Source organism: Dasypus novemcinctus, chromosome 8, assembly GCF_030445035.2.
Source record: "Dasypus novemcinctus isolate mDasNov1 chromosome 8, mDasNov1.1.hap2, whole genome shotgun sequence".
NCBI lineage: Eukaryota > Metazoa > Chordata > Mammalia > Cingulata > Dasypodidae > Dasypus > Dasypus novemcinctus.
Genome location: NC_080680.1, coordinates 41,964,708 through 41,992,001, shown reverse-complemented (window position 1 = coordinate 41,992,001; position 27,294 = coordinate 41,964,708). Strand labels below are relative to the sequence as shown.

General features: G+C 44.5%; 2 protein-coding genes and 1 pseudogene across 20 annotated transcripts in view; 1 reads left to right on the top strand and 2 right to left on the bottom strand.

Annotated features, from left to right (window-relative positions):
* KANK1 (KN motif and ankyrin repeat domains 1) overlaps nucleotides 1-1,990 on the bottom strand; it is a 236,545-nt gene extending 234,555 nt beyond the window's left edge. For 3 of the 18 annotated variants that reach the window (XM_058301725.2, XM_058301722.2, XM_058301737.2), the window contains exon 1: nucleotides 686-1,051. The gene's annotated coding sequence lies outside the window, so the exon portion shown is untranslated. The other 15 variants (XM_058301727.2, XM_058301738.2, XM_058301739.1 and 12 more) reach the window with 13 other exon arrangements.
* LOC139439495 (uncharacterized) lies at nucleotides 170-17,207 on the top strand. 2 transcript variants are annotated; one of them, XM_071216702.1, is made up of 2 exons: nucleotides 170-1,811; nucleotides 15,814-17,207. In XM_071216702.1, the coding sequence occupies exons 1-2, from the start codon at nucleotides 911-913 to the stop codon at nucleotides 15,816-15,818; spliced, it is 906 nt and encodes a 301-aa protein (XP_071072803.1). In that variant the 5' UTR covers nucleotides 170-910; the 3' UTR covers nucleotides 15,819-17,207. The 2 variants fall into 2 exon arrangements, 1 of the variants encoding a protein (XP_071072803.1); XR_011649389.1 differs by lacking the exon at nucleotides 170-1,811 and adding an exon at nucleotides 14,432-14,533.
* LOC111764369 (U6 spliceosomal RNA) lies at nucleotides 15,921-16,019 on the bottom strand (annotated as a pseudogene).
* Nucleotides 17,208-27,294: the final 10,087 nt, after the last annotated feature.

Here is a 27,294-nt window from a genome sequence, read left to right as displayed (position 1 = left end):
AGGGGCGCTGGCCTCCCACGACTTGACGCCACGGATCCGCCAGAAACCCACGCTGCCCCCGGCGAGCTGGGCGGGCCCTGGAGCGAGGCAGCCTCTGCACCTCTGCCCCACCTTCCCGACCCCTCCAAACCTCGCCGGAGGCACCTCAGAGTCGGCTGGGGGCGATCCCTGGCCACCTGCCACTCTGGGGCGGAGGGATAAAGAGGTCTTGCCCGCCACTCACCCTGGCGGAGCGAACTTCTGAGGCGCCTGGGAAGGAATCCCCTAAGCCTCTCGGGGCTGAGAAAGCGACCCAAGAAAGAGCATACAAGGGCCAGTGCACCCAGCCCCAGGGCTGGGAGGCGCCCACACCTTACCCGCCCGCTGGCCGGATCCCGACTTCCCCGCTGTCCGGAGCGGAGCGCCCCCTCTTCCAAGGAGGCCGAGCCCCGTGTGCGCAGCGCGCGCCAAACCAGGGCAGCCACGGAGCCGCGGCAACCTCTCTGATTCTGTCCTCGGACCACCCTGGGGCTCACCCGGGCGGGACTACCGTCCGCCAACGCCACTGCCGTCGTGCGCCTCCAGCGCGCGCCAAGTCTGCCTGACTCTGCGCGGGGGTCGGCCCGGTGCAGAGGTCGAGGCCTGGGCACCCCCCGCCCGATTCCGCCAGGGAAAGGGGCTCGGCGCATTCCGCGGCTCCACTCACCTCCAGCGGCGGCTCCCACCCTGCAGCGCCCGGCGGCGCTGACTGGCTGCGCTCCGCGGCGCCCCCAGACCTCGGGGAGGGGGCGGGCCGAGGGGGCGGAGCCGGCCCGGCTAGCGAGCGCCAGAATTCAACCTCCACGCGCCCGGGAACCGCCGGTGCCGCCGCCGCTGCGAGGCAGGAAAGTGAGGGGAAACGATCCAGCCTCAGAGGCCAGGTGGAGACTGCATGTTCCTCTTCCAGCTCCGGCGCGGGGCGGGAGGGACGGTTCCGGGCGGGGGGCCGCAGGCGGCTCCCTCAGCCCCCGAGGAACCCCAGCTCTCGGCGCCGCCTCTTTGTACCCGCAGAACCCTCCGGCCGGCGGGCCGCAATGCGCCTGCGCACCGCTCCAAATCAACAATGCCCACGAGGCACCTTCGCGCACCTTCCCCGCCTCCCGGGGGCGAGAACCCGCGGAAGAACTCCCTCGGCCCTTGCACGCCCCTTCTACGATCGCGCCCTAACTTTTTTCTCCCAAGGGAGAGAGAGGAAAAAAATCCTTTCCTCCAGGGGAACTTGGAGTCAGTCGGTGCTGTTCTTCTGCCTGGGAGGGTACCCGAACGCGGGAGGCTCGTACGGTTAACAGTCGCCCGTGCCTTTTTACCGCCCCTACTTTCCACTCCGCTAAGAAATTGCCCCGAGGCTGAGGGTTTGTTTTCGCCCCTTGGTGACAGAGGATCTCGGAGCGCGCTGGGCTTGGGCGCCCTGCAGGTGCCTCTGGGACAGTCACGGGGTCGGCCGCAGCCTCCCGCTACCCGGGACCGACCTTGGAGCGTCCGTGCGTCCGCCGCGGTTCGGCTGCCGTACGGAGCCTTCGGTGGAAAGGAGGAGGTGCGAAGAATCGGCCGCTCGGCACGGTCCTTCCGGGCCCCGGGAGGGCGCAGGTGTCCCGGCGGGGGCGAGAAGGGGGACTCTGAAGAAGACTCCGCCTTAAGTTCCTCCTCGGAACTTAAGACTGTGCCAGGCTCGATTCAGGGCATTCTCCCTGGGTGCAAGAGAGAGGAGGGCGAGACTTCAGTTTTGTTCCAAAATGAATCTGGTTTGAATAAACAGAGAAGAGCTTGGGAGCTGGAGGATCGACTTTCTGGAAGTCAGATATTCTTAAGTCAAAAAGAATTAATGCCGCCTTAACAATCGCTGATTTGGGGGGGAGAGGTGGGGGTCCCGCCCCTGAAATCTCCAGCACTGCCCATTCCCCTGGGTCTTATGCGCCTCACAAAATTTTGCAAGTGGGTTAAAGTGAAGTCACTAAACCTTACAAGGCAAAATGCAGCCTCTGGGGAGAAGAGACTGGAAGCAGTGCTTCCCAACGTTTCACGCCAAAGCACACTCGCAAATTCCTGAACTTGACCGCCCCTGCATTGTTCAAAGGACAGATAAAAAGGCAGTCAGAAGATACGTGGGGTCAGGAAAACTCATTTTGAGTCGCCCCGTTTGCCAGTTCTTTGGGTGACAGTAAGCGAAGCTTTCCTCCTCTGGGCCTCGGTTTCTTCATCTGGGCATTTGGGTTCAGTAGATTTTCTCTAAATTCCTTTCAGCTAGAATGTCTGTAATTCTGTGAAAAGGAGCGTGCATTCACATGGTCGCGGGGGGGTTATGCATAAACAAAGCTCCCTCCTCCCTCAGAATCCCCAGCCTTCAGCTCTCCTTTATTCCATAGGCTTTCAAATGTAGGAGAACTTAATCAAAAGTGGGTAGATTCTGAAGTTTTAGTGGATTTATATTTGAAATTTTACTTTATTTTCGTCATATTTTTAGATACAGTTTGCACGCTATAAAATTTACTCGTGTAAAATGTATAGTTCTGTGGATTTTAAAAATATGTTCACAAAGTTATGCAAGCATCACCACTAATTCCAGATCATTTACATCATCCCAGTACGAAGCCCCATAACCATTAAGAGTCACTCCCCATTCTCTCCAGCCCCCAGCCCCTGGCAAACACTAATCTACCTTCTGTCTCTATGGATTTGCCTATTCTGGGCATTTCAAACAAATGGAATCGTACATTATTTGTCCTTTTGTGTCTGGCTGATTTCATTCAGCTTCATGTTTTCAAGGTTCATCCATGTTGTAGCATGTATTAGAACTTCATACCTTTTTATGATTGAATAATATTCCATTGTATGGTTATAATACATTTATTCTTTTGATAGTTGATGGATATTTGTGGTACTTGCACTTTTGGGCTTTTATGAATAAACTGGTATTCTGTTTCATGTTTTCCTCTCTCTTAGATGTACACTTAAGAGTGAGATTTCTGGGAAACGGACTTTGGCCCAGTGGTTAGGGCGTCCATCTACCATATGGGAGGTCCGCGGTTCAAACCCCAGGCCTCCTTGACCCGTGTGGAGCTGGCCCATGCGCAGTGCTGATGCGCACAAGGAGTGCCCTGCTACACAGGGGTGTCCCCCGCGTAGGGGAGCCCCACGCGCAAAGGAGTGCGCCCGTGAGGAAAGCCGCCCAGCGTGAAAGGAAAGAGCAGCCTGCCGAGGAATGGCGCCGCCCACACTTCCCGTGCCGCTGACGACAACAGAAGCGGACAAAACGCAGGAAATAGACACCAAGAACAGACAACCAGGGGAGGGGGGGGGGAATTAAATAAATAAATAAATCTTTAAAAAAAAAAAAAAAAAAGAGTGAGATTTCTGGGCCATATGGTAGCTCTATGTTTTTTTTTTTTTAAGAAACTACAAAGTGTCTTCCAGAGCAACAGCTGCCTTTTACTTTACCATCAGCAATGTACGAGAGTTCAAATTTCTCTATATCCTCACAAATATTTGCTACCGTCCATCTTTTTAATTATACCTGTCCTAAGAGGTAAGAAGTGGTATCTCCTTGTGGTTTTGTTTTCCATTTTTCTAATGACTAATCATGTTGAGCATTTTTCCTTATCCTTAATGGTCATTTGTACATCATCTTTGGAGAAATGTCTATTCAAATCTTTGCCCATTTTTTAAACTGGATTATATGTCTTTTTTTATTGTTGTTCAAAAGTGTTAGGAATTGAATCATGCTCCCCATGAAGAGATGTTCAAGGACCCCCAGTCCTGTGAATTTATTTGTAGAATCTCTGGAGATTACTTAAGATGAGGCCACACTAGATTCAGGTGGGCCCTAATCCAGTATGCCTGGTGCCCTTATAAAGAGAAGAAATTTGGGTACAGATAGAGAGAGATGGCCATGCCTCTGCCTGGCTGCCCATCATTCCCCTTACGAGAAGCACAGCCCTCCTGGTTATGAGAGAGGCTATGTGTTCCCTCACCCTTGCCCAAGGTCTGACTGCCACTAAATAGTCTTCTTTCTAAGAAGCATTTATTAACACTACAAATCTCCAGTCTGTGAATCACAACCTGGAAAACACACCTAATGCTGGTGGCTCTGTGGTTCCATCCTCCAAAACAGTATTTCACTCTCACTCGGTTGGTGAATACTGAAGTAAAGAAACCATACGACCTGTCCTGCCTCTTTCCGTATCCCAAAACTCATAACTCAGCTTTTGCTAGTTGGTTTGCCACTTAGCTGTACACATTACAGAGCCTAGAAAATGAATGTAAAACAATCCAGTTGCTGACTCTATTGGAAAACATGTAAGAATTATTTTCTAAATCTAGAAAGAAAAGACCTAATTTATTTTGACCTACAACATGATAGCCCCACATGCTTCCTTTCTGGAAGCAGGTAAAGGATGTTTTAATTAACTTCTTTTACTTATTTTTAAAAGTAGGTTAAGTTTGAGCTGAGACCCTGAATGAGTAAGTTTTATGTGTTCCTGAAGGATATAACCCCAGTTCAGGAAAGTTAAGCTAAGGAGTAATCTTTACCATAATTATATTCTTCATTATAACATTGCCACTATTATAAAATATTTAGAGTATTCAAAAGGTGTATGACATTCTACTAGGAGCCTAACCTGTCCCTGCATACCACTATTTTTAGAACATTTATTCACTTATTTAACAAATTTTTTTTAAGATTTATTTTTTATTTATTTTTCTCCCTTTCCCTGCCTTCCCCCCGGCCAAGTTGTCTGTTCTCTGTGTCCATTTCTGTGTGTTCTTCTATGTCCGCTTGTATTCTTGTCAGCGGCTCCTGGAATCTGTGTCTCGTTTTTCGTTGCGTCATCTTGCTGCGTCAGCTCTTTATGTGTGCGGCGCCATTCCTGGGCAGGCTGCACTTTCTTTCGTGCTGGGTGTCTCTCCTTACAGGACGCACTCCTTGCACGTGGGGCTCCCCTACGTGGGGACACCCCTGCGTGGCACGGCACTCCTTGCGCGCATCAGCACTGCACGTGGGCCAGATGCACCCGGGTCAAGGAGGCCCAGGGTTTTAAACGCGGACCTCCCATATGGTAGGCAGATGCCCTAACCCTTGGGCTAAATCCCACAAATATTTATTGAGTGCCTATTATGCCCAAAGCACTGGCTTAGGCTTTATAAATGACAAAAGAATGAATAATCCCAGGAAACTAGCTGTCCTTTAGAGGAGATAATGCGTGTACAAAAATAGCTATTAAATTATTATAAATTGACTAACATCCCCCCAAAATCCATGTTCAAGTCCTAACCCAAAGGCCTATGAATGTGAACTTATTTGTAAGTAGGCTGTTCAAAGTCATTAGTTAAGGTGAGGCCAAAAGGTTTAGGGTGGGCCCTAATCCAGTATGACCAGTGTCCTTAAAAACAGGAAATTTGGACACTGAGAGACAAAGAGAAAGTGATGGTCATGACGTGAAGGCAGAGATCAAGTGATGCCAGCACAGGCCAAGGAACACCACGGATAGCTGGCCACCCCCGGAAGAGGTGGCCTGGCCTGCCAACACCTGGATTTCAGGCTTCTAGTCTCCAAAACTGTGAGACAATAGATTTCTGTAATTTAAGCCAAATAGTCTGTGATACTTTGTTACAGCAGCCCTGGTGAACTAAGACAAATACTAATAGACTTTTTTTTTTAAGATTTATTTTTTATTTATTTCTCTCCCCTTCCCGCCCCCCCCCCCCCCAGTTGTCTGCTCTCTGTGTCCATTCGCTGTGTGTTCTTCTGTGACCACTTCTATCCTTATCAGAGGCACCAGGAATCTGTGTTTCTTTTTGTTGCATCATCCTGTTGTGTCAGCTCTCCGTGTGTGCGGCGCCATTCCTGGGCAGGCTGCACTTTCTTTCATGCTGGGCAGCTCTCCTTACAGGGCGCACTCCTTGCGCGTGGGGCTCTCGTACGCGGTGGACACTCCTGCGTGGCACAGCACTCCTTGCACACATCAGCACTGCACACAGGCCAGCTCCACACGGGTTAAGGAGGCCCAGAGTTTGAACCCAGGACCTCCTATGTGGTAGGCAGACGCCCTATCCACTGGGTCAAGTTCACTTCCCCTAATAGACTTTTGCTTGAAAGAGAGATATTGTTATAATTAATACGAGAGTAAAATATTGATTATTGGTGCCACTTATTGAGAACTTGCTTTCATGCTTGGCCCTGTACTAAGTGCATTCCCCACATCAACTTTATTCTCCTGTATCTACAGTTTGCACAAAAGGAGATGGAGGAACAAGGAGGTTCAAGGATCTGCTGGAGGCCACAGCAATAAGCAGTAGAGGCAGGATTTGAACCCAGGCTGTCCGACTGCAGAGCCAGGATTCACCTCCAGCTAAGACAGCATGTGCATCATGTTTTGTTTGCTTTTTTTAAATGGGAATGATGATAGGCTTGCATTAAGTCACTGTCACTGAAGTTTTCTCTTCCTTTGCAGAGAAAACCTGACCCTGGGACCTTTCACCTTGACCTCATAGCACTTTGAAACTCAGTAGTTTTCAAACAACTGCACTACCTTTTGAGACTGGGAGTCTTTTCATCAAAGAAAATTTTACTGGAAAATATAAATGAAGGTTCTCTGAGCGAAGCAGAATGGAGGGTGGGTGCACTGAAGGAAGGGAAGGAGGCTGCCCCACATTCGCTTGAGTCTTATCACAGCCGAAACCTGATAGAGAACACTGATTTCAGTAAAACCTCGGTCTTCTCACTAAGGAAAGGTTAACGTTTTCCCACTGGCAGGACTGTGTCTGGTTCAATACATTTATGGGCAGGGATCTAATGAATTTTTAGTACTAGTCATATGTAATGCTCCTCAATATATTAAATGTAGCCCCCTTCAAATCTGAATTATCTTTTAAATGTTAAATCTGCCTTGCTTAACTGTTGATCCTCAAAACCTGAAGATGGGTAAAAAGCAAAGATTGAGCACCAGAACCAAGCAATCTGATGGAACCACGTGGGAGAAATGATGGCCCCCTGCGCCAAGGATCAGGTTACCTAAGAGCCTAATAATGAATACTGTATTCAAAAGAGACCTCGTATTTCTAACATACTGTTGAGTTTCTGCACAATCTACAACAACACAGGACTGGGTCAACTTTTCTCTTCCAGCCTCAACGGAAAGATTTCAGAGTCTGGCAAAGCATGGGCATAAAAAGGAGAAGGTGGGAACACAGAAGTATCTCCAAAGGCTGAGCACAATGAGCTGAGTTCAGGGTTCCCTCTGTGAAGCTGCTCTGAGAACTGGAGCCAAGGTGATTATCTATAGGCTTTTTTTTTTTTTACTACTGCCCACCCCCTTGTTGTTTGCACTTGCTGTGTCTGTTCATCTTCCTTGTTTCTTTAGGAGACACCAAGAACTGAACCCGGGAACTCTGTTATGGGAGGGAGGCGCCTAATCGCTTGATCTACCTCCCTTCCCTGCTTTGTTGTGTCTCTCATTATGTTTGTCTTCTTGTGTCTCTTGTTGTGTCAGCTTGCTGCTCCTGCCTATCATACCAACTTGCTGTCTTCTTTAGGAGGCACTGGGAATCGAACCAGGGACCTCCTATGTAGAAGGTGGAAGCCCAATCACTTGAACCACATCCACTTTCCTATAGGCTTTTAACAACGTTTTGTTTCTACCGTCCTTCCTATACTTCTCCAAGAAACAAGCAGCATGCTGGAAAGCTATTATTATTACCTAAACAAGTAAATTCACCCAGCATCTTTGCATTCACCATTCCGTTAAATGTACTCATCATCTTAGGTCAGTTTGAAGTTCAGTTTGCTTATCTTACCGAGGCATATATTCAGTGTGCATTCATTGTCTTTAGGAAGGTGGACTTTAGGAGGACTTACCCCCTCTCTGTTGTCTGTCTTATGTTTCTAAAAGCAGGGACCTGGTTCTTTTCTCTCTTGGTACATTACCCAGATAACTGGCATGGCACCATTATTGTTGTGCTGGTTAAATATTATTTTTATTTTATTATTTTAACTCAAATGTCCTACGATAGGGAATGTTTGAAAAGGAATGACACAGCATTAGGGTAGAATGCTATGTAGTCAGTAAAGATGTTGAAAAGGTTGGACTTTGTTGGTACATATTAAATAATTCTAAGGGGAAAATTCAGATACAAAATATGGTATATCCACTGATAACAATAAAATTGATTGTTTATAAACTACCAAGGATCAGTGTTGATCTTTAAGATTAAAAGTGATAGCAACAGACTTAGGTTCAATAAATTCTTCAGGGGAGGGGACGTGGCTCAACTGGTAGAGCATCCACCTACCATGTAGGAGGTCCAGGGTTCTATACCCTGGGCCTCCTGGCCTGTGTGGTGAGCTGGCCCATGCGCAGTGTTGCTATGTGCAAGGAGTGCCTTGCCACGCAGGGGTGCCCCTTGTGTAGGGGTACCCCACGCACAAGGAGTGCGCGCCTCAAGGAGAGCTGCTCCACCTGAGAAAAGCAGCCTGCCCAGGAGTGGCGCTGCACATGGAGAGCTGATGCAGCAAGATGTCACAACAAAAAGAGACACAGATTCCCAGTGGCTCCTGACAAGAATGCAAGGAGACACAGAAGAATACACAGCGAATGCACAGAAAGAGAAGACAATGGGGGGTGGGGGGGGCGGGGAGGAAGGGAGAGAAATAAAATAAAAATAAAAAAATTAATTGTTTATATTCAAAAGTTAACTAAGTTTTGGTAATGGAGTGTGGTGATGATAGTGCAATGTTGTGAATATAATTAATGCCACTGAATTTTATGCTTGAAAGTGGTTAAAATGGGAACTTTTATATTGTATATATATGTTACCACAGTAAAAACTAACCCCCCAAAATAAAACTAAAGCTCAGAGATAAAAAATTAACAAAATTAATTTATATGTATAGTATCATGACAACATGTTATTAATTAGCCAAAGGGAGTATTTTGCTGATGCAAAATACCAGAAATCTGTTGGCATTTATAAAGGGTATTTATTTGGGATAGAGGCTTACAGTCACAAGGCCATAAAGTATAAGTTACTTCCCTCACCAAAGTCTGTTGCCTCATGTTGCCACATGTTGGCAAGATGGCTGCCGACATCTGCAAGGATTCGGGGTTCAGGCTTCCTTCCTACTCTTAAGGCTCCGTCGTTCCAGCTTCTTCCATTATCAGCTATAGGCTGGGATAAGTCTTGTCTCTCTCCTGGGGCTTATTTCTCTCCAGGCTCAGCTGCTCTGTTCTCTCCACAAGGTCAGCTCTAGACTCTCAGGCTCTCTCTCTTCCCAGGGCCTCTGCCACGTCTATGGAGCTATCTCTACCCCTCTGTGTTCTCCTGTATGTTTACTTCCCGAGCCTCCAGCATCCAAAACTCCAACTCCCTCTGCTGCTGTGTAGCTTTCTCTGTGAGTCCCCGCCCACCAAGGGGGTAGGGACTCAACATCCTACAGACGTGCCCAGTGGAAGCCTAAATGATAAGGTAGTCAAGTAAAAGTGAAACCTCTGAAACCAATACAATCTAATATGCCCAGGGGAACAGACCAGTTCACAAACATAATCCAATATCTATTTTTGGAATTTATAAACAATATCAAACTGCTACACAAAGTGTATATATATCCCAGAAATGCAATGTTCATTTAACATTTGAAAATCACTGTTGTTTACTATATTAAGGGAATAAAGAAAAAAAAAATTTAAATTTTAGCTTACCCTTCACAAAAAGTTTAATTAAAACTTGAAAATATATGTGTACTTCAATAAAAATATCCTATTGTCTTAGTTATCTATTGTGTAAACAAATTACCTCAAACTTAGCAACATAAAACAACAAAGCATTTATCATCTCAAATAATTTCTAAGGGTCAGGAACCTGGGAGGTGCTTACCTGGGTGGTTCTGCCCAGGGTCTCTCAGGAGCTTGCTGTCAAAATGTCAGCCAGGGCTGCTGTCATCTGAAGGCTAGACCAGGGCTGGAGGATCTCCTTCACTCATGTGGTTGTTGACAGAAGCCTCAGTTCCTCACCACATAGATCTCTCCATCTGGGGCCTTTCCAGAGGCTGCTTACTTCCCCCGGACTGAGGGAGCCATGGAGAGAGAGGGAGAGCATGACAAGATGGTAGCTGCAATGTCCTTTATAGCCTAATCTCAGGAGTGACCTGCCATCACTTCTGCCGTATTCTATTGGTCACACAGACCAACTCTGGCACAGTGTGGGAGCTGCTTCGCAGGGGTCTGAATACCCGGACAGGGATCAAGGTCGTTGGGGGCCAGTGTGGAAGCTGGCTACCATGATTAATAAGAAGGCATTGTTGCTCAAAAGCATGTTGTGTTTGCCAAATATACATTTCAAAATCTCTGATCCTTCTAATTGTACTTTTCAAGTAATAGTAATACAATTTATTGTGTACATTCTATATGCCAACCACTGTGCTGAGCATTTAAATGGACCTCACATGCAACCCTCATAGCAACTCTAAACGAAGTCCTTTTAGTTGCCTTCTTTAACAGAGGTGAAAATTGAAGCACAGAGAGCTTAAGTAACTCGCCAGAGGGCACACATCTCACAAGAAGATCAGAATATGAACTCAGAGCTAACAGTTTAGGCACATATATCATCACTAAGCTATGCTGATGCCCTTAAGTCATAGTTTAGTGAAATAAATCCATAACCTATTGTATTAGTCAGCCAAAGGGGTGCTGATGCAAAATACCAGAAATTGGTTGGTTTTATAAAGGGTGTTTATTTGGGGTAGGAGCTTACAGACACCAGGCCATAAAGCATAAGTTACTTCCCTCACCAAAGTCTATTTGGAGCAAGATGTCTGCCAATGTCTGCAAGGGTTCAGGCTTCCTGGGTTCCTACATTCCTGGGGCTTGCTTTTCTCTAGGTTCCAGGTTCCTTCCTTCCTGGGGCTGGCTTCTCTTTCCTCAGTGAGCTTACTTCCCAGAGCTCTAGCTAAAGTCTTCAGCATCAAACTCCAATATCAAAACTTCAACATCAGAAACCCTTCAACTCTGTTCTTCGCCATGCCTTTTATCTGTGAGTCCCTACCCACCAGGGGTGGGAACTCAACACCCTAATTATAACTCAATCATGCCCAGGTACAGATCAGATTACAAGCATAATCCAATATTTCTTTTTGGAATTCATCAATGATCTCAAACTGCTACATCCCTCCATGCTTTATAGCCATCATTCCAAGTAGGTAGTTTAGGATTTCGGTATAGTCGCAGAGTACATAACCTAAGAGCAAAGACTGGAAGTTGCGTTCATAGAGTCCTTTGTCATGAGGATCATGATAATAATTACTCCGATATCACTCCTACTGCTTTCTTCTTCCTTTCCCCACTCCAGCCACACTGGCCTCCTTGCTCTTCTTGGAGCACTCAGGCATAATCCTGCCTTCGGACACTTGCACCATTCATTCCCCTTCTCTTCCATGACATGGCCACAGCTCCTTCCTTCACCACTTTGCTCAAATGTCACCGTCCCAGAAAGACCTACCTTTACCATGCTATTTTAAATCTCCACTCCAGATACTCGTCAGCCTCTCCTACCCTGCACACGCCTCTCTTCTGCCTGAAAGTGAACCTGAAACTCTAACATCCCGACTCCATGGCCAGGTCCCGAGGCTGTTGGACTGGGACATGGGGACTAGTGCTTCTTGTCTTTTACTGCCTCCCTTAGCAGAGCAGAAACTTGCCAGATACAGACTCCAAAGAGTTGAGCCCCCAAAACGGCTTCCGGAGAAGAACCCCAGACCTGACAATGATGGTCCCAACATTGAACCCAACCTGTGGATGTGGGTAAACTCCAACATCATGTACCCTCCCGAAAAGCTGGAGGCCACAGCGAGGCCTGACAAGCACACTCTCCTCTCAGTCACCCCAAAAGAGGGTGATTCCAACTGTTCCACCAGCTCATGGTGGTGGAGTCACTGCCACCTCTCTCCAGTGAGCTGCCTCTCCCACTGAAGCCATTTGCCTCTTCCCCAAGCAACTGGGAGACAGCATTTCCCCTTCTTCCAGACGGCCCCAGAAGGCTGGAAGAATACCATCCACCAACACCTGTGCTTCCACCACAGCTTTGAGAAAGTGCCAGTGACCATGCAGGGTGGGAGCAGTGTGCGACCTCCATCCTGCCTCTGGAAGGTGACTGAGGAAGGACACCAACGCTTTGAGGAGGAGGCTGGCGCCGCGGCTTCCACTCGGCTGGAGAATATCCAACAGTGTATGAGCTGGCCAGATATGATGCCTTTCCTCTTTGCACTTGAACCCTTTAACCCCAAGAGGCAATTGTCAGCCCATGCCTTATTAAAGTCCCTGTGAGAAAAAAATTTCCACTCTACCCTGATTACAGAGTCCCATCTTCCTTGCCCTCTTCTCTTTTTTCCTATAGAACTTATCTATATCCTACATAATTCACTCATTTAATATGCTTCTATATATCTCCTTACACCAGAATGCAAGCCCCACAAGGGCAGGGATTTAGGGCTATTTTGTTCCCTGACTCCTATTTTGCTCACTGATGATTCCTCGCATCTAGAGCAGTGCCTGGAGCATAATATGTGTTCAGTAATAAACACTTGTTGAACTAATATTGAAATAATGCTAGAGAGGAAAGTACTTTGTTGGTACTGTATCAGAGTAGCTCAGTTGAAAATTTAATTGCCAGTTTATTTTCCAACGATACCTCTTTTTGTCCAAATAGGTGTGTCTGGATGGAGAGGATTTTCCCCTTTTAATGAGCATTTTATATTTGCTGTCATGTTTATTTACTAACCAGAGGAGGTGTGTGAAAATTTTCTAAAAACAACAAAAAAATCCAGAAATAGAAGATGCTTTTAAACTAATAGAGAGATAAACTAGTTTTAGGATTGCAGTTTTTCCACTGACCAAGCAATAGCCTAACCCTCTGTATAGTGAACCTGTAATGCCTGAATAAATATTTACCTTTGCCATCAGGAAACCCAGTTAAGCAAATGACATTTCAGAATGAATGAAATGAGGGAATCTCCTTCCTCTGTTCTGGATTATCTATTAATGTTTAGGATGATTGTGGTAGACACAGAGACATTGTTTGATAGAAGGTCAGCACTCACTTTGCCCAGCTCTAACCAGAATAATGAACTATAATCTTGCCCATTTCAGAATACCAATTTACTAGCTGACAATGTATTCAATAAAGGTCTTGTTGATGCTGAGTTTTCCTTCAAACCAACTGAACAAATTAACTAACAATAGTAATAACAGTTAAACATAATTACATGCCTGCTAAATGCTAGATATACCTATATTCAAAGACTTTCAGCAGCTCTACAGGGTAGATGCTGTGGTTACATAACAGAGAACTACAGTCCAGTGAAGCTAAGCAGTTTGCTAAGATCACACAGGGCAGAGACTCAAAACCAAGATTGTCTGATTCCTAAATCTGTGCCAGTTTCAATATGCCACTCCCTGATCCTGTTCATCAGTCTAAGCAGTAGCCTTACTGGGCTATCTTTGTATACGTTGCAGCAAGCAGCACCTCTCCTATTAGTTTCTTGAATATGTGGGAGGTTTCATCAGCAGACTATTTTCAGCTGGATTTGTCAACTTTCAGAAGATTCTTACCTCAAAAAAGATTAGAAGCTCTTGTCCTAGAAATGGACCATGACCCTAAAGCTATCCACAATTCCTTCCTGTTAGTTTTTCATTCTATGTTTTCTTTTTTTTATTTATTTCTCTCCCCTCCCCCTACCCCTTCCCCCCCCCCCCCCGTTGTCTGTTTTCTGTGTCTATGTGCTGCGTGTTCTTGTTTTTGTCCACTTCTGTCGTTGTCAGCGGCACAGGAATCTGTGTTTCTCTTTGTTGCGTCATCTTGTTGTGTCAGCTCTCCGTGTGTGCGTGTGGCACCATTCCTGGGCAGGCTGCACTTTCTTTTGCGCTGGGCGGCTCTCCTTATGGGGTGCACTTCTTGCGCATGGGGCTCCCCTACACGGGGACACCCCTGCGTGGCAGGGCACTCCTTGCATGCATCAGCACTGCATGTGGGCCAGCTCCACACGGGTCAAGGAGGCCCAGGGTTTGAACCACGGACCTCCCATATGGTAGGCGGGCACCCTATTCACTGGGCCTAGTCCGTTTCCCCTATGTTTTCTATTTGATGATTAGACTGAAAAAAGAATCATTTGCTGCAATAGTTCCTAATATCCTATTACATGTGGTTCTATATAGGGACACAGGTTTAAGGAACATACAAGAAAATCTCTATAACACACCATGTTTCATGAAATTTCTTCAACTATAAAATGGTCCATTTGTTTCTTATGATGATCAACAATTTTTTAGTGTAATTACATGACAAATATTTTATGGTACATACATACACTAACAAATTACTGTTTATCAGAAATTCAAATTTAACTGGGTGTCCTATATTTTTATTTGCTAGATCTGGTAATTCTCCATGGAAGAGACTTTGCAGATTGTTGAGTTTAGTGCTTCTTACTCAGGGGAGCTTGGCAGAATGACCAGGAAGGCAGTTTCAAAATGTACGTACATGCTCTATACCATACTACATGAGGATTCTGTGGTGGAATCGGGCCTCTGAATTTTGAAAAACCTTCATTTATTCATTAACAAAAAATATATTTATTAAGCACCTACTCTCAATAAAGTGCGAAGCACTTTTCTAGGCCTTGGAGACAGCAAGAAACAAAACAAAAATTGCTCATCTGTGGAGTGTTGGAAACTGAATCATATACCCCACAAAAGGCTATCCAAGTCTTAATCTGCATTACTATGGGTATGAACCCAGTTGTAAATAGGACTTGTGAAGATGTTATTATTAGTGAAGATGAGGCTAAACTGAATGAAGGCAGGACTTGATCCATATTGACTAGAGAACTTGTAGGCAGAAGAAATTCAGGGATGCAGCCAGTTATACAAGCCAGAAGTCAGTGAAAACCAGAGGAGCAGACATCAGGAGAGCATGAGATCGCTGGAATGCTAATGACTCCAGGATAAAAAGCCTTGCCACTACCTTCATGTTAGACTGCTAGCTTCCAAAACCGTGAGACAACAAATCCCAGACATTAAGTGGTAGTTGTCAGAGGAGCCCTGGCAAACAAAGACATGGAGCTTCCTAGGTGGTTCGAAAAGTGACCTGGGCTAAGAAACAACTGGACGAAGCACTCTCATTTTTTCAGACTGGGAAAACTGAGACCTGGAGTGATGATGTTAGATTCAAGTCACTTAGAGAAGAGGGACTAGAGATCAATTAGCCTAACACCTAGTCTGGTACTTTTAAACTATCTTTCTACTAATCATAGATCCTCAATTTTCCAGAATACTTTCCTTTTATATAACCCATCATCCCTAAAATTACAATCTTTGGTTCACAAAATATAGACCCAGGAGTTTGCCATTTAAAAAAATGAACTATTTCTTGAGGCTCTCATTTGTAATCATAGTACCACAACTGAGATTACAGATGTTAGGTACCAGTAATAGGGGCTCCTGGCCCCAAATGAAAGTTGCAGTTATCACTGTTACTTAACTGTGATAGACACTCATTGCACAAATGCAGTATATAGGCAATATTTCCTATATGCATTGTCTCATTCATTCTCCTGATAACCCTGTGTATGAGACAGAAGGGATGTTATTGTAACTCCCCTTTTACAGTTGAGAAAATTGAGTTTAAATGATGTATCCAGGTCCAAACAATTCATAAGTGGCCCCAATCCAGGTTTTCTGCCTCCAAATTGGAATGAAATAATCTGAGGGTGAATGGAAGTTTTAACTTGTGTTTCTTTTCCTTCTTTTCCAGCATGAATGGGCAACAAAGGGTCTGACAAAGATGGAACAAATCTGTTGTTACTCACGAGACACTAGCACGACTGCCTTTTCCTCCCCACCAGCAATGCCCTTCTTCCTAACAGACCACACTCTAAGTTGCCTGTCATCCTGGCATAGGGGCTATGCTAATCTTCTCTGTGTTGTATCAGTTTTAGTACATGTGAAGCTGAAATGAGCATCCCATCAAATTGGACATTAGAAGGTCAGCCATCAATTGCAGAAAAGCTCAATCAAGATGCATGCAGTTATGAAGGAACTGCACAGCTCCATGTTGCCACGCTTGTAGGAATTCATGGGACATACTCACCAGTATACACTGAGTTTGCAGAGAATTAGTGGCCAAGCTGGAGAGATTCCTTACGTAATGAATATGAAATCACACTGGGAAAAAGAAGAGAGTTTGGGATGGTGGGGCCTTAGGTTGATGGGAAGATGCTTACCCTTGTCAAGTGTTCATGTATCTCTTAGATAAGCACAGCTCTATCTGGGAGTAAAGTTCAAATTCCACAAGAATTTTTAAGATAAAACTGCCCTGCACCTGTGGGTTCCAGGCTACCTTGTGCAGTGAGGGATCGCCGGTGGAATGCTGGGGAAGCCCAGCTCTCACTCACCTTGATCAAGTAATTGCCCAGAATCCATTAGTTCCTTCATTCTACATGCCCCCCCCGACACACTTACCCCTTTGTTTTTCATGCTACCGACCACTCCCTTCTGCTCAATTCTCTCTCATGTTCTGTTGATGACCTGCTCATTTGAAGTTGGAAGAAATTTCTGTTGCCCCTAGGACCCCAGTCAGTCTCAAGGTATTGGTACAGACCCCTTATATTGAATAAATTTTGAAGTATTTACAAAAGCAGCCATCCAAACTGCTCTTTAACTACAATCCCCACCCCTCGCAAACATGCTGCATATATCCACCAGCTGAGTTGTCTAAAAGATGACTTTCATCAAGTCGTCCTGCCTGAAAGCCTTCTGTAGTACTGCTGTTAGAAACAGCAGTGTGTATTCACTGATAATCTCTGTCCATCCACAGGGTTTAGGCAAGGATCAACTGAGACAATATACATGAAAATCATTTGAAGAATAGAGTACATTACATTCGCATAGCATTTCAGAGCTTCTGAAGCACTTTACATCTTGTTTGATTTCTAGAATCCAGAGAAGAGAGATTTCTTATGTTACTTTTCATACGAGTATAGTTTGTTTCTGTAAGTAGGCTGTTAAATTCCTAAATGTGAATCAGATCTTGATACCAGTTGATGGATGCAAAAGTTTAAAGTTTATATCAAATTATAATATTAAATATCAATTACCATATCATATTACTTATCAATGAAAATTAATAAGGCAGAGCAGTTACCCAGTTTTCATAACAAGGAGGTATAGAGTTAAGACTTCTATCTGCATTAGTCCTTTTTGGCACCATGTGCCAAGAAGGGAAGAGCAAAGGGGTAGGAATTACAAAGGTGGAATTAGAAGAACTCCAGACAAAAGATTATGACCTCAAGATTAAGATCGTTTTATATAATTAGACAAGTTGGAAGACTATGAAAAATACTTTTTTCTGTTGCTGTTTTTACAATAAAGTGTAAATTCAAAAAAAAGTTCTAGGCAATGGAATTATGATTAAAACAGGTCATTTTTATTTATGAGAGACAGTACAGTGTGCTGGTAAAGAGCACTGACTCTGGAGTCAGCGTGCCTGGATTCAAATCCTGGCTCTGCTACTCCCAAGCTGTATAACCTCATGCAAGTACTTAAACTTTTTAGAACTCAACTTTCTCATCTGCAAAGTGGGGATAACAGTATGGTACCCAGAGTGATTATAAAGATTAAATGTAAAATTTTTAGGACCAGTCCCAGTATATAGTAAGCAGTTTGTAACTGCTAACAGCTATTATTACTATTTGAGTATACACAAATTCAGGATTACAGAGAGCCAAGGACATGTCCTGGTTCTACCATGTGTCCTGGTTAAGAAAATTTACCTCTGCAGGGCTGAATCCTCATTCGTACAATGATCTCTGTTCTCACATATAAAGTAATTCTGTGATTACAGCAGATCTGGAGATGGGCCCTATGAACTGAATATGAGATTAATAAAGGTCTCAACTCTTTCCATTAGAGTCTGGTCAATAATTTTTGGAGTCAGCTAAGATTCTTCCCATTACAAGAGATAGAAAAACTCAGGTCAAACTGGGGACACTCCCAAGACAAAGGGGAACTTATTAGCTCATGGAGCTAAAAAGTTCAGGGGAAGCACTGGCTTCAGGTTCACCTTGATGAGTCTCCATCGGTGTCCTCAGGAGTCAGTTTCTCTCCCTCTCTTGGCTCTGCCTTCTGTGGATGTTGCTCTATTCTTAGGTTTTACACAATGGCTCCATGCAGCTCCAGGCACCCTTCATCATTACTGCAAACAGGCCCAACTCAGCTGAAGTCTCCTTGTGATTGCAAATGGCTCCTTTGGGGTTATGCAAGTGTTCTAAAACCAGACTGTGTTGGTGGTTACTCTGCAAATACACTAATACTTTCATTCAATTGTACACTTAGAATGGGTGAGCTTTGTGCTATGTAAATTATACCTCAATATAATCACTGAAAAACTGTCTCCTCTATGTCAGACAAGGACACATGCTGGTCCCTGAAACTGTCACTGGGTCAGAGGAATGTGGTGCTCTGATTGGCTGGGCCTGAATAACCAAGTCAGTCTCAAGTACTGGTACAGACCCTTGACAGTAAATAAATATATCTGAAGTGTTTCCAAACTGTTCTATCTGTCTACAACCCATCCCCCAATGTCCTGTTTGTGAATAAGCTCAGTTTCATCCAATGGACATAGACTGAGCGTGGGGGAGAGGGTGGGTTCCCAGTGTAATCAGGTAAATGACTGCTGCTTCCTAAACTCAAGGACCAGGGTTGATCTAGGACTAGTCCAGGCTCACAAGGCCACTCCGAACTCAAGTCTGGGCTTACCATGGGCCAAACCACTGAAACCTGTCTTTCTTGTGAAGCCCAGAGTATTTTTCTTATCCTCCCCACAGTAGACACCAAAAAAAAGGAAAAAACAAAACAAAACAGAAAACCAACAACCCAGAATGCCACAATGAAGGTGAATGAATCGCAATCTAGATTCTCATTCTCTGAAATATCAAGAGGCACGATCCCCTGAGAAAGCCAGAGAGATCTCCCCAACCCTGCTTGAGCACATCTTCTCTGCTGGGGCCCAAGCCATGGTGCACCCAGCGCTCACGGGGCCTCGCAGGGGAGAGATGTGGGAAGGTGTCCTTTGCCCTACTCAGCAGGCTACCAATGCTGTGCCCGCTGAGAACAGACCAGGAACAAATCCTCCACTTTTTTGGGTTTGGTCATTTTACACCTTTTATCTCACTTCTCACTATCTCTTTCAAATTTGATTCTCAATGCTTGTGACTGTGGGTCCAAAGAGAGATGAGGTAATGGGTTAGAATGGACTGTATAACTCTAGTTTAACTGATTTTTCCAGGGCACAGGGAGAAAGAGGGCTTGAGCCTCTTCTTACTTGGCTAAAGAATGACAAATCACAACAAAAGCTGATGAATCCGGTGTGCTTCCTAAGGGTGTTAAACACTCTACATCCGTTGTTCTTTTAAGCCTCACAACAACAAATGAGTGGGGGATAATCTTAATAGACACATTTTGCATGTGAGGAAATGGGCTCAGAAAAGTTAAGTAAGTGGGATCTTGGTAAGGAGCAAACTTCTTTAAAAAATTGTGGTAACGTATATGTATAGACAGCACAAAATTTTCCATTTTAACTTTTTTTTTTTTTTGGCAGGGAGAAAGGGGGAGAATTTGTTAGAGTACCTGAGCATTCAATTCTTGGGAAGTGCAGAAATGGGGACCATTTTGTGGATGTCAGCAGCAGAAATTCGGCATTTTAACTATTTTTTTTTTAAGATTTATTTAATTATTTATTTCGCTCCCCTCCCCCCACCCAACCTGGTTGTCTGTTCTCTGTGTCTGTTTGCTGTGGCTTCTTTGTCCACTTCTGTTGTTGTCAGCCGCACGGGAATCTGTGTTTCTCTTTGTTGCGTCATCTTGTTGTGTCAGCTCTCCGTGTGTGCGGCGCCATTCCTGGGCAGGCTGCACTTTCTTTCGCGCTGGGTGGCTCTCCCTACAGGGCACACTCCTTGTGCATGGGGCTCCCCTACGTGGGGGATACCCCTGCGTGGCAGGGCACTCCTTGCGTGCATCAGCACTGTGCATGGGCCAGCTCCGCAAGGGTCAAGGAGGCCCGGGGTTTGAACCGTGGCCCTCCCATGTGGTAGACGGACGCCCTAACCACTGGGCCAAGTCCGCCGTCTATTTTTAAGTGTATTCTTCAATCATTAATTACATTCGCATTGTTGGGCTACCATCACCACCATTCATTACCAACACTTTCCCAGAAACTCTGAACCTGCTAAGCAATAATTCCCCTTTTCCTCTTGTAAGTAGCAAACTTTTAACCCCTCAACTGGATGCTGTTTGTACGACTCTTGCAAGCCTGGCTGTGCGCTGCAGGCCCATTCACGGCTCGGCCAGTCATCTTGAAACCCTTAGCTTCCCGTGGGAGGGGAAACTGCTGCTCTCACTTCACCAGTTCAGAACCAGGAAGGAGCCCACTGACTTGAATTGGGGCCCCGACTGGGAAGCTGTAGGTGTAGCTCCTGGAGATGCAAGCTGCCAGCCCACCTCCCCTGACAGGTGAGGATGGGTCCGTTTGGCCAGCTCTGTGCCTGTGGTGGTTGTGCTGTTGCAGTTTCGTTTTGATGAACTCACATGCCCTTCATCCAGGCATTTCTCCCCACTCCACGCCTGCTTTCTGCCTTCCTTATAGAGTTACCCCGGCTACTTCACACATGTGCAGTACCCACCTGGCGCCAAAAGGCCTTTGCCTTTATGAGTCGGAAGGAGGGAGCTAGCAAGATGCGAGGAGTGCCCCCGCGGCCCCCGCCTCCACCCTGCGGGGTCAGGATTGGGAAAGCATGGAGAATACATTTTCTCACATACACAAGAGCCAGTTTATACGCCGTAGTGTAAGCTTCAGTTTCATTACAGATCAGTGAGGCTTTGGGGAGTGGGATCGAGGACCTAACCATCATTGCTTACCATTGTCTCCTTATAACCACATTCTCACCTCAGTCCTATAAGGCAGACATTATTACAGTTTCTATTACAGAGAGAAAACGAAGGCTCATGGAGGTGGCACAACTGCCCAAGGTAACACAGGCTGGACCGCAGGCCTTCCCTCTTCACTGCTTGTGTGCTCAACCCTGGCGCACAGTAGGGCCACCTGGGGAGCTCTTATACCATACTGATGTCTGATTCAGACCCAAACCAGTTAAATCAGAATCTGGGAGTGGGAGGGACTAAGGCGACAGGGTTTTTTGTTTAAGTGCCCCAGGTGACTCTAATGGGGTACAGTGCGGCCCTATTTGAAGAGCAGGTGATACAAGTTCACACCTCAACTAGATGCTTCCTATGGGAGATGGGAGATGCTAACAGCAAATGTAGGGCCAGCAGGATGATCCTGAGCACTGGTGTGTGTTTACAGATCCGTACAAATGATACAATAATGCAGTATTGTGCAACGGGTAAGAGTGTTTTCTAGAGACAGAAGACTCGAGTTTGAATCCCTGCCACTCAGTAGCTCTACAACTTTGGGCAAGTTATTTAAGCTGCCTAAGCCTCAGTTTTCTCATTCTAAAGCAGGGATAATAGTGGATCTCACTAGAGAGGTTGTTGTGAGGAGTCATGTAGAGAGTGCAGCACAACTCTAGCAATTAGCACTTCCTAATTGTAGCAATGGTAAGCAGTTGGTCATAGCTAGTTATTGATGGCAATTAGTATACCACCAAGCACATACTGCAAATACCAAGAAGTTTGAAAGACAAATTCAAACTCCTAAAACTCCTGCCTCCTCATTTGTGATCAAGTTTTCAGAATTACCCTCCTCTCTTGAAACTGAATTCATTTGCCTTGGTGGCTTAGTATCAGGGGTAATGGCCCAATCAGTGAGTTAATAGGTGCCCTGGGACTGGGGCCGGACCAGGCAGAGCTAAGGGCTCTGACAGCGGGTGGTAGGTCTCAGCGAGGGGAACTGGGACCCTCAGAAAAGCTTTTAGTTCCAGGTAAGGGAGAGGTCTAGAGGCTGAGAAGGACCCAGGATCCAGGCTCAGGACAGAATGGGTGAGTGAGAGGTAGAGGAAGCTAGGGAAAAACTGGGGGTTTCTTTTACAAGGAGCCACACCAGTGACCGCCCATCCCTCCTACCCTTGCGGGTCTTTTTGTTTGTGCTGTTCTCACCACCTGAGCTTGATTCTCAGTTCCTCTGACTGTTGTTCATCCTTTTAAGCCCAAATCAAGCCTTCTTTATTCAGTGACTCTTTCTAACCAATCTAGAAGAAATTTAGTAATGCTTTCTCTGCATGATTATAGGCCTTCATGTAATTCTGCTTGGTGTTGTTTCTTTCTTTTGTATGAGCAAATCTTATTTTTAAATATGTTCAATCTCCTAGTAGATGGAGACCACATTTTCTACATCTGTGCACTCCTTCTCCCCTGACCGTGGAGATTAACACAAATGAAGACTCCTTTATTTTCCTATAGAACATCACTGATCCCAGAACGCAAAGAAGACAAGGATCTTGTAGTCTAGAAGTGGCAAACTGTCTTTTTGATCCACAGGCCAAATCCTGCAGAGGTGTTTTATTTGGCCAGGCCAGTGGGGTTTTTGTTTTTAAATATTGAGTTTGAAAGCTTTTAGGTTGGGGTGCCTACCCAGTCCTCTATGCGCAGTCCACTTGCTAATGCCTTACCTTTTGGCACACTTAAGTCATCTGCTCGACCCCTGAAGGTATCTGTGCCCAGCTCCCCAAGTGCTTACAAATCTCTAACAGGCAGCCCCCCTGCCTATGCTTGTACACCTTCTAGGCAGAGCGCTTCCTCCCTGCAAGCGTGTGTTCCATTGGTGGAAGGATCAACTCAAAAGGTTCTTCCTGTATGAAAATCATTGCATACATACACCAGCTACAAATTAACTACTTTAAACCCTTTTGGTAGCTCAAATCTGATTGCTATCCCCAGTCCCAAGCATTCTATCACAAGGTTGATAAAAGCCCTATAGACATAGTTCCCAACTTGTACTTTAGACTAAACTCAGGTAACTTAGAACCAAATTTGAATTAATTCTTCAACCATGGCCATCTGAAAATGACCTTGGCAAACATTCCCCTTCACTATTGTAGAAAAAAGGCTGCATGTGTCCATTCAAACTTTTGTACTTAGGAGTGAAATTTGCAGTCATCTTGGAATAATCTTATGTCTGTCTGGGACTCTTGACTGTGGCTGATTTGAGAGGTCTGGGGTGCACTGCTTCCCAGAAGGATGCAATTTGAAGATATGATAGATCTAACTAGATCTTATCTCACGTCGCCCCATTAGACCTAGACATTTTCACAGCTTTATGCTACGCAGAATTTAGTTTGTGCCTGAATGCACAGGAATGCAAGCCCAGCAATTATTTACCAGATGGAATGTGGGTTTTGTGTTTCTGTCTGTCTTCGGGGAACTCTGTTAAAGTCTTTAGTTTTAGTTTTGACTGAGTGAATTGTAGACCTGTTATAACCTGATAAGGACAAAAAAAAATTCTAGATTTTTTTGTTTTCAGGAAAAATAATCACCATATGGATTGCCATCTGGAGAACTGGGTATATAATAAATCACTCTTAACACCAATTATACCTACCAGGGGCCCGGTTATTTTCTTGCAAGTTGAGACAGGAGGATACAGTATTGGCCTCCCAAAACAATATCATCATGAACTTCCTATGGGAGAGCTGAGGGTCAGGAAGACCCCAGGCTTTCAGTCTGGGAAGAAAGGAGCAACTACAGTGGGGGAAATGGAAAACCATTCGAAATTTTCTCTTTTGCAACAGTAGTCCCCAGAAAATTATATTTTTTCCTATGAAGCTATTAAAAATATACTTAAAAAGAGTATTGCCCTTTACAATTTGCATTGCCCCACTGATCCTAATCAAGATACATGTTTTCAAGTCCAGTGGACTTGGATTCATAGTCTGGCATTGCCTTCTAGTAGGTGAATCAGCTTACATGGGTCTTCTAATGCCCTTAGCCTTTGCTTCCCCATTGTAAAATGTGGCTAACAAAAATTTGGGGGCTAATATGGTACATGATACAGAGTTTATCAACAAACATGAATTCCTTTCTCATATAAATTAAAAATCCAAAAGAATAGCAAAATAATTGTACCCAACCTAAATTTTAAAGAATAGGCTATTTAAATGATGACATTTTATGTGTGGTAGACATTACCCTTCTTCTATCAACAAATTCTACCCTTTCCCTTCTCCCCATTTAAGGGTGGAAAATCAACTTGGAAAGGTCCACAGTATCCTGTCCCTCCAGCCACAGTGATTGGTCTAGCATGTATATGTGATCCAAGCCAGTCCAAAGTTCTTCCCGTAGATGCTTTGGCTGAAAGGACTCTGTCCTCCCTTTTCGGTGGAGACGTGTATGACTTAGATCCCAGATTTGCAGGTGGCCATGGCACTCATTATGTATGCTTGGAAGAGGCTATGCCATGAAGAGCTCAAGTGACATCAGGCTCCTAACTCCCAGAAGTCAGGTGCTCAGGGCTGCCTGGTTGCAGCAGTTCCTACTGAGATTGAGTGAGCAATCCCAGGATTCTTCCGTTACATCTCCTTTTCTTTAAGCTACTGGGTTTATTTGCAACTGCTGGAGTTTTGACTAACAGCGTATGCATCTATTACCATTTATAACTATGAGGACCACTAGGCAGTATGGAAGAGTGATTTTGATGAAGTTTTGACAGAAAGACAATAGGTTAAAATAAACTCGAGTTTCAGACTTTTCCTTTTGACTTCACCCACAAAGATTCAATGCAAATACAAAATCGGGGGTCGGTAGAGTTTTACCATTTCACTGTTACTGGTTTGGGCTTAGGTCATTGTCGATGGTGTGTCTTGATGATAGTCTCTTCCAGACTGTCAACTCAACCATAAGGGGGGATGATCCCCTTCCTGAGGGACTGCTGTGCCACGTGTGGATGTTGGACGGTGCTGAGGCCTGTGGACTCGGGTACAATTGTATTTATTGCAAATGCATTTTTCTCCTCATTGAAATGTCATCACACTGGAAATTGTATTATATATCTATATGAATAAAGTATACTTTTATAACCAAAATATATGTAAATTATGACCATTGGGTTTATCCAAACGTCTGAATGTACTACTATAATATGAAAATCACTGTATTTGCAGTACATTTTTCCTATTAAAAATAAAAAATAAAATAAAAATAGCATTAAAAAATATGTGAATCCTATATGTTGTAGCTATCTAAATATTCATGCATAAGCAAATCAGGTAAAAAAGGAATGTCTTAAACAAACAATGCTTATTCAACATGATATAGTTAGGGATGAATTGTTTTCCCTGTCATGTAATGAGGCCAACAATTGATCAAACTACATTCAGTTGTGCAAAATGAATGTAGCTGATTTGTTTTCTACAACTGACAAAATCCTCCTCATAGGCTCCCTCTGCTTTCACATTAATTGTATCTTTTTAATTTTTAATTTTAATTTTATTTTAAAGAAGTTTTATATTACATACGTGTTACATTGAAAATATAGGGGATTCCCATATTACCTCCCCCCCACACACCTTTCCCCATCAACAACATCTTTCATTAGTGTAGCACTTTTGTTACAATTGATGAACACATCATTAATTGTATCTTAGTCTGAAAGAGGTAAAGAAGTTTCAGTTTAAAGAGATTTCTTTCTTTTTAAAGGTAAGTGGCTAATCTTTGTTTCCTGCCTTCCTTTCACTCAGGCCCTAATGCCATGATCAGGATTGGTGCCACCATTTTTAGCAATGTCCCTGGGCACAGGCTGACGTCTATGGTTGGGAAAATTGGGTGGTCCTGCTCAGTCAAGGCTCAGGGACCCTCCCTTGTGACTTGCACCATCCCCACCCCTTGCCTTGTCTCTTGGTGGTCCTGCAGACCCCTAAGTGTCTCAGCCACTTCCCTTAATCTGGTCACTGGTGTAGGCCAGCCAACCCACCTCTTGTCCAGGTGGCCCCACAGCAGCACCCCACCTCTGTCTTTTCTTCTCCTGGCATTCCTCTGGTTTGGAAAGGGAACATTTTCCATCTTTTTATTATGTCACAACTCAGTTCCCTCTCTCAATGGCTTAGAGTTCAGGTCCACTGTTCTGACTCTTGATATGTTAATGGAAGTCATAGCCATTTAGAAAATCCTTCTCTTTTTCTATAACCTCTGACTTTGACAAACTGTCTCCTAGGAACTCAATTTTGCAAGTTGAAATCTGGATCTATTCTTTTCTTTCTCTTTGCATTCCTGCTATAAAAATCTCTGTTCTCCATGAGGCATAGAGATACCTCAGGCTGATCAGAGGAAAAGTCATTTACATAATATGAAAGAGAAAAATATATTTAAAATATATTATCATCATAGCTTTTCCAAACTTTCCATAATGTCCTTTTCTTTCTTACCTTCTCACCCAAACTCCCTGTCAATCCCTGCACAAATTGCTAAATAGAATAATGATGATTATTGTTTATTGAATATTTAATGTCAGATAAGTGTGCTTTTAAAGTTACATTAACCCTGTAGGTATTAAAATCCCCATTTAATGGATGAGAAACAGGCTTAGGAAAGGTGACTTGTACAATGTAGTAAAACTACTACCAATTGGATAAATTTGGGGAAAAATAACACCTTTAGAAACCACCTTTTTATCTTTTTTGGTTTTGATCACTTTGGCTCAGAAGTCAGAAGTTTATTCAGATACTACAAATGTAAAAGTTTAAAACACAAAGAGAAGAGATCCATTGATTAAGATAATGTTGGTGCTTAACAGACTGCTTAGACAATAGTAAGCTCTCAATAAATGGTGAAGGTCTCAGTAAATGTTATTTCTACTGCTGATCAGTGAAATAAATACCTTAATACATACAGAATGAAGTCCATTGTGGTCAAAATCTTGGTGCCATTTGATATTTTCAGGAACCAAGTAGGAAAGAAGGTGAAATGCTTTGGGAAGAGAGGAGATCTTGGGTTAAGATGGAACATGGGGATGGGCTTTTTCTCTTCTGTTGGATTGGAAACCAAGAGACCTGGGCTCATGCATAGGCTTGCCAATGCCATGGGAGTTCATTTAAGGTCCTCTCTATGGCTTAGTTTTCTTACCTATAAAATGAGGGGGCTGGACATCTTCAGATGATGGCTGAGGTTTTTCCCAATGTAGGAGTCCTGGTAAAATGGTATCCTCAGAGATGGGGAAGTCAAGGCCCTTTGCACCTCCCACAGAGTTCCACTGTCACCCTGCCACCAGTGTCTCTCTGCCTTTTGCCCTCCC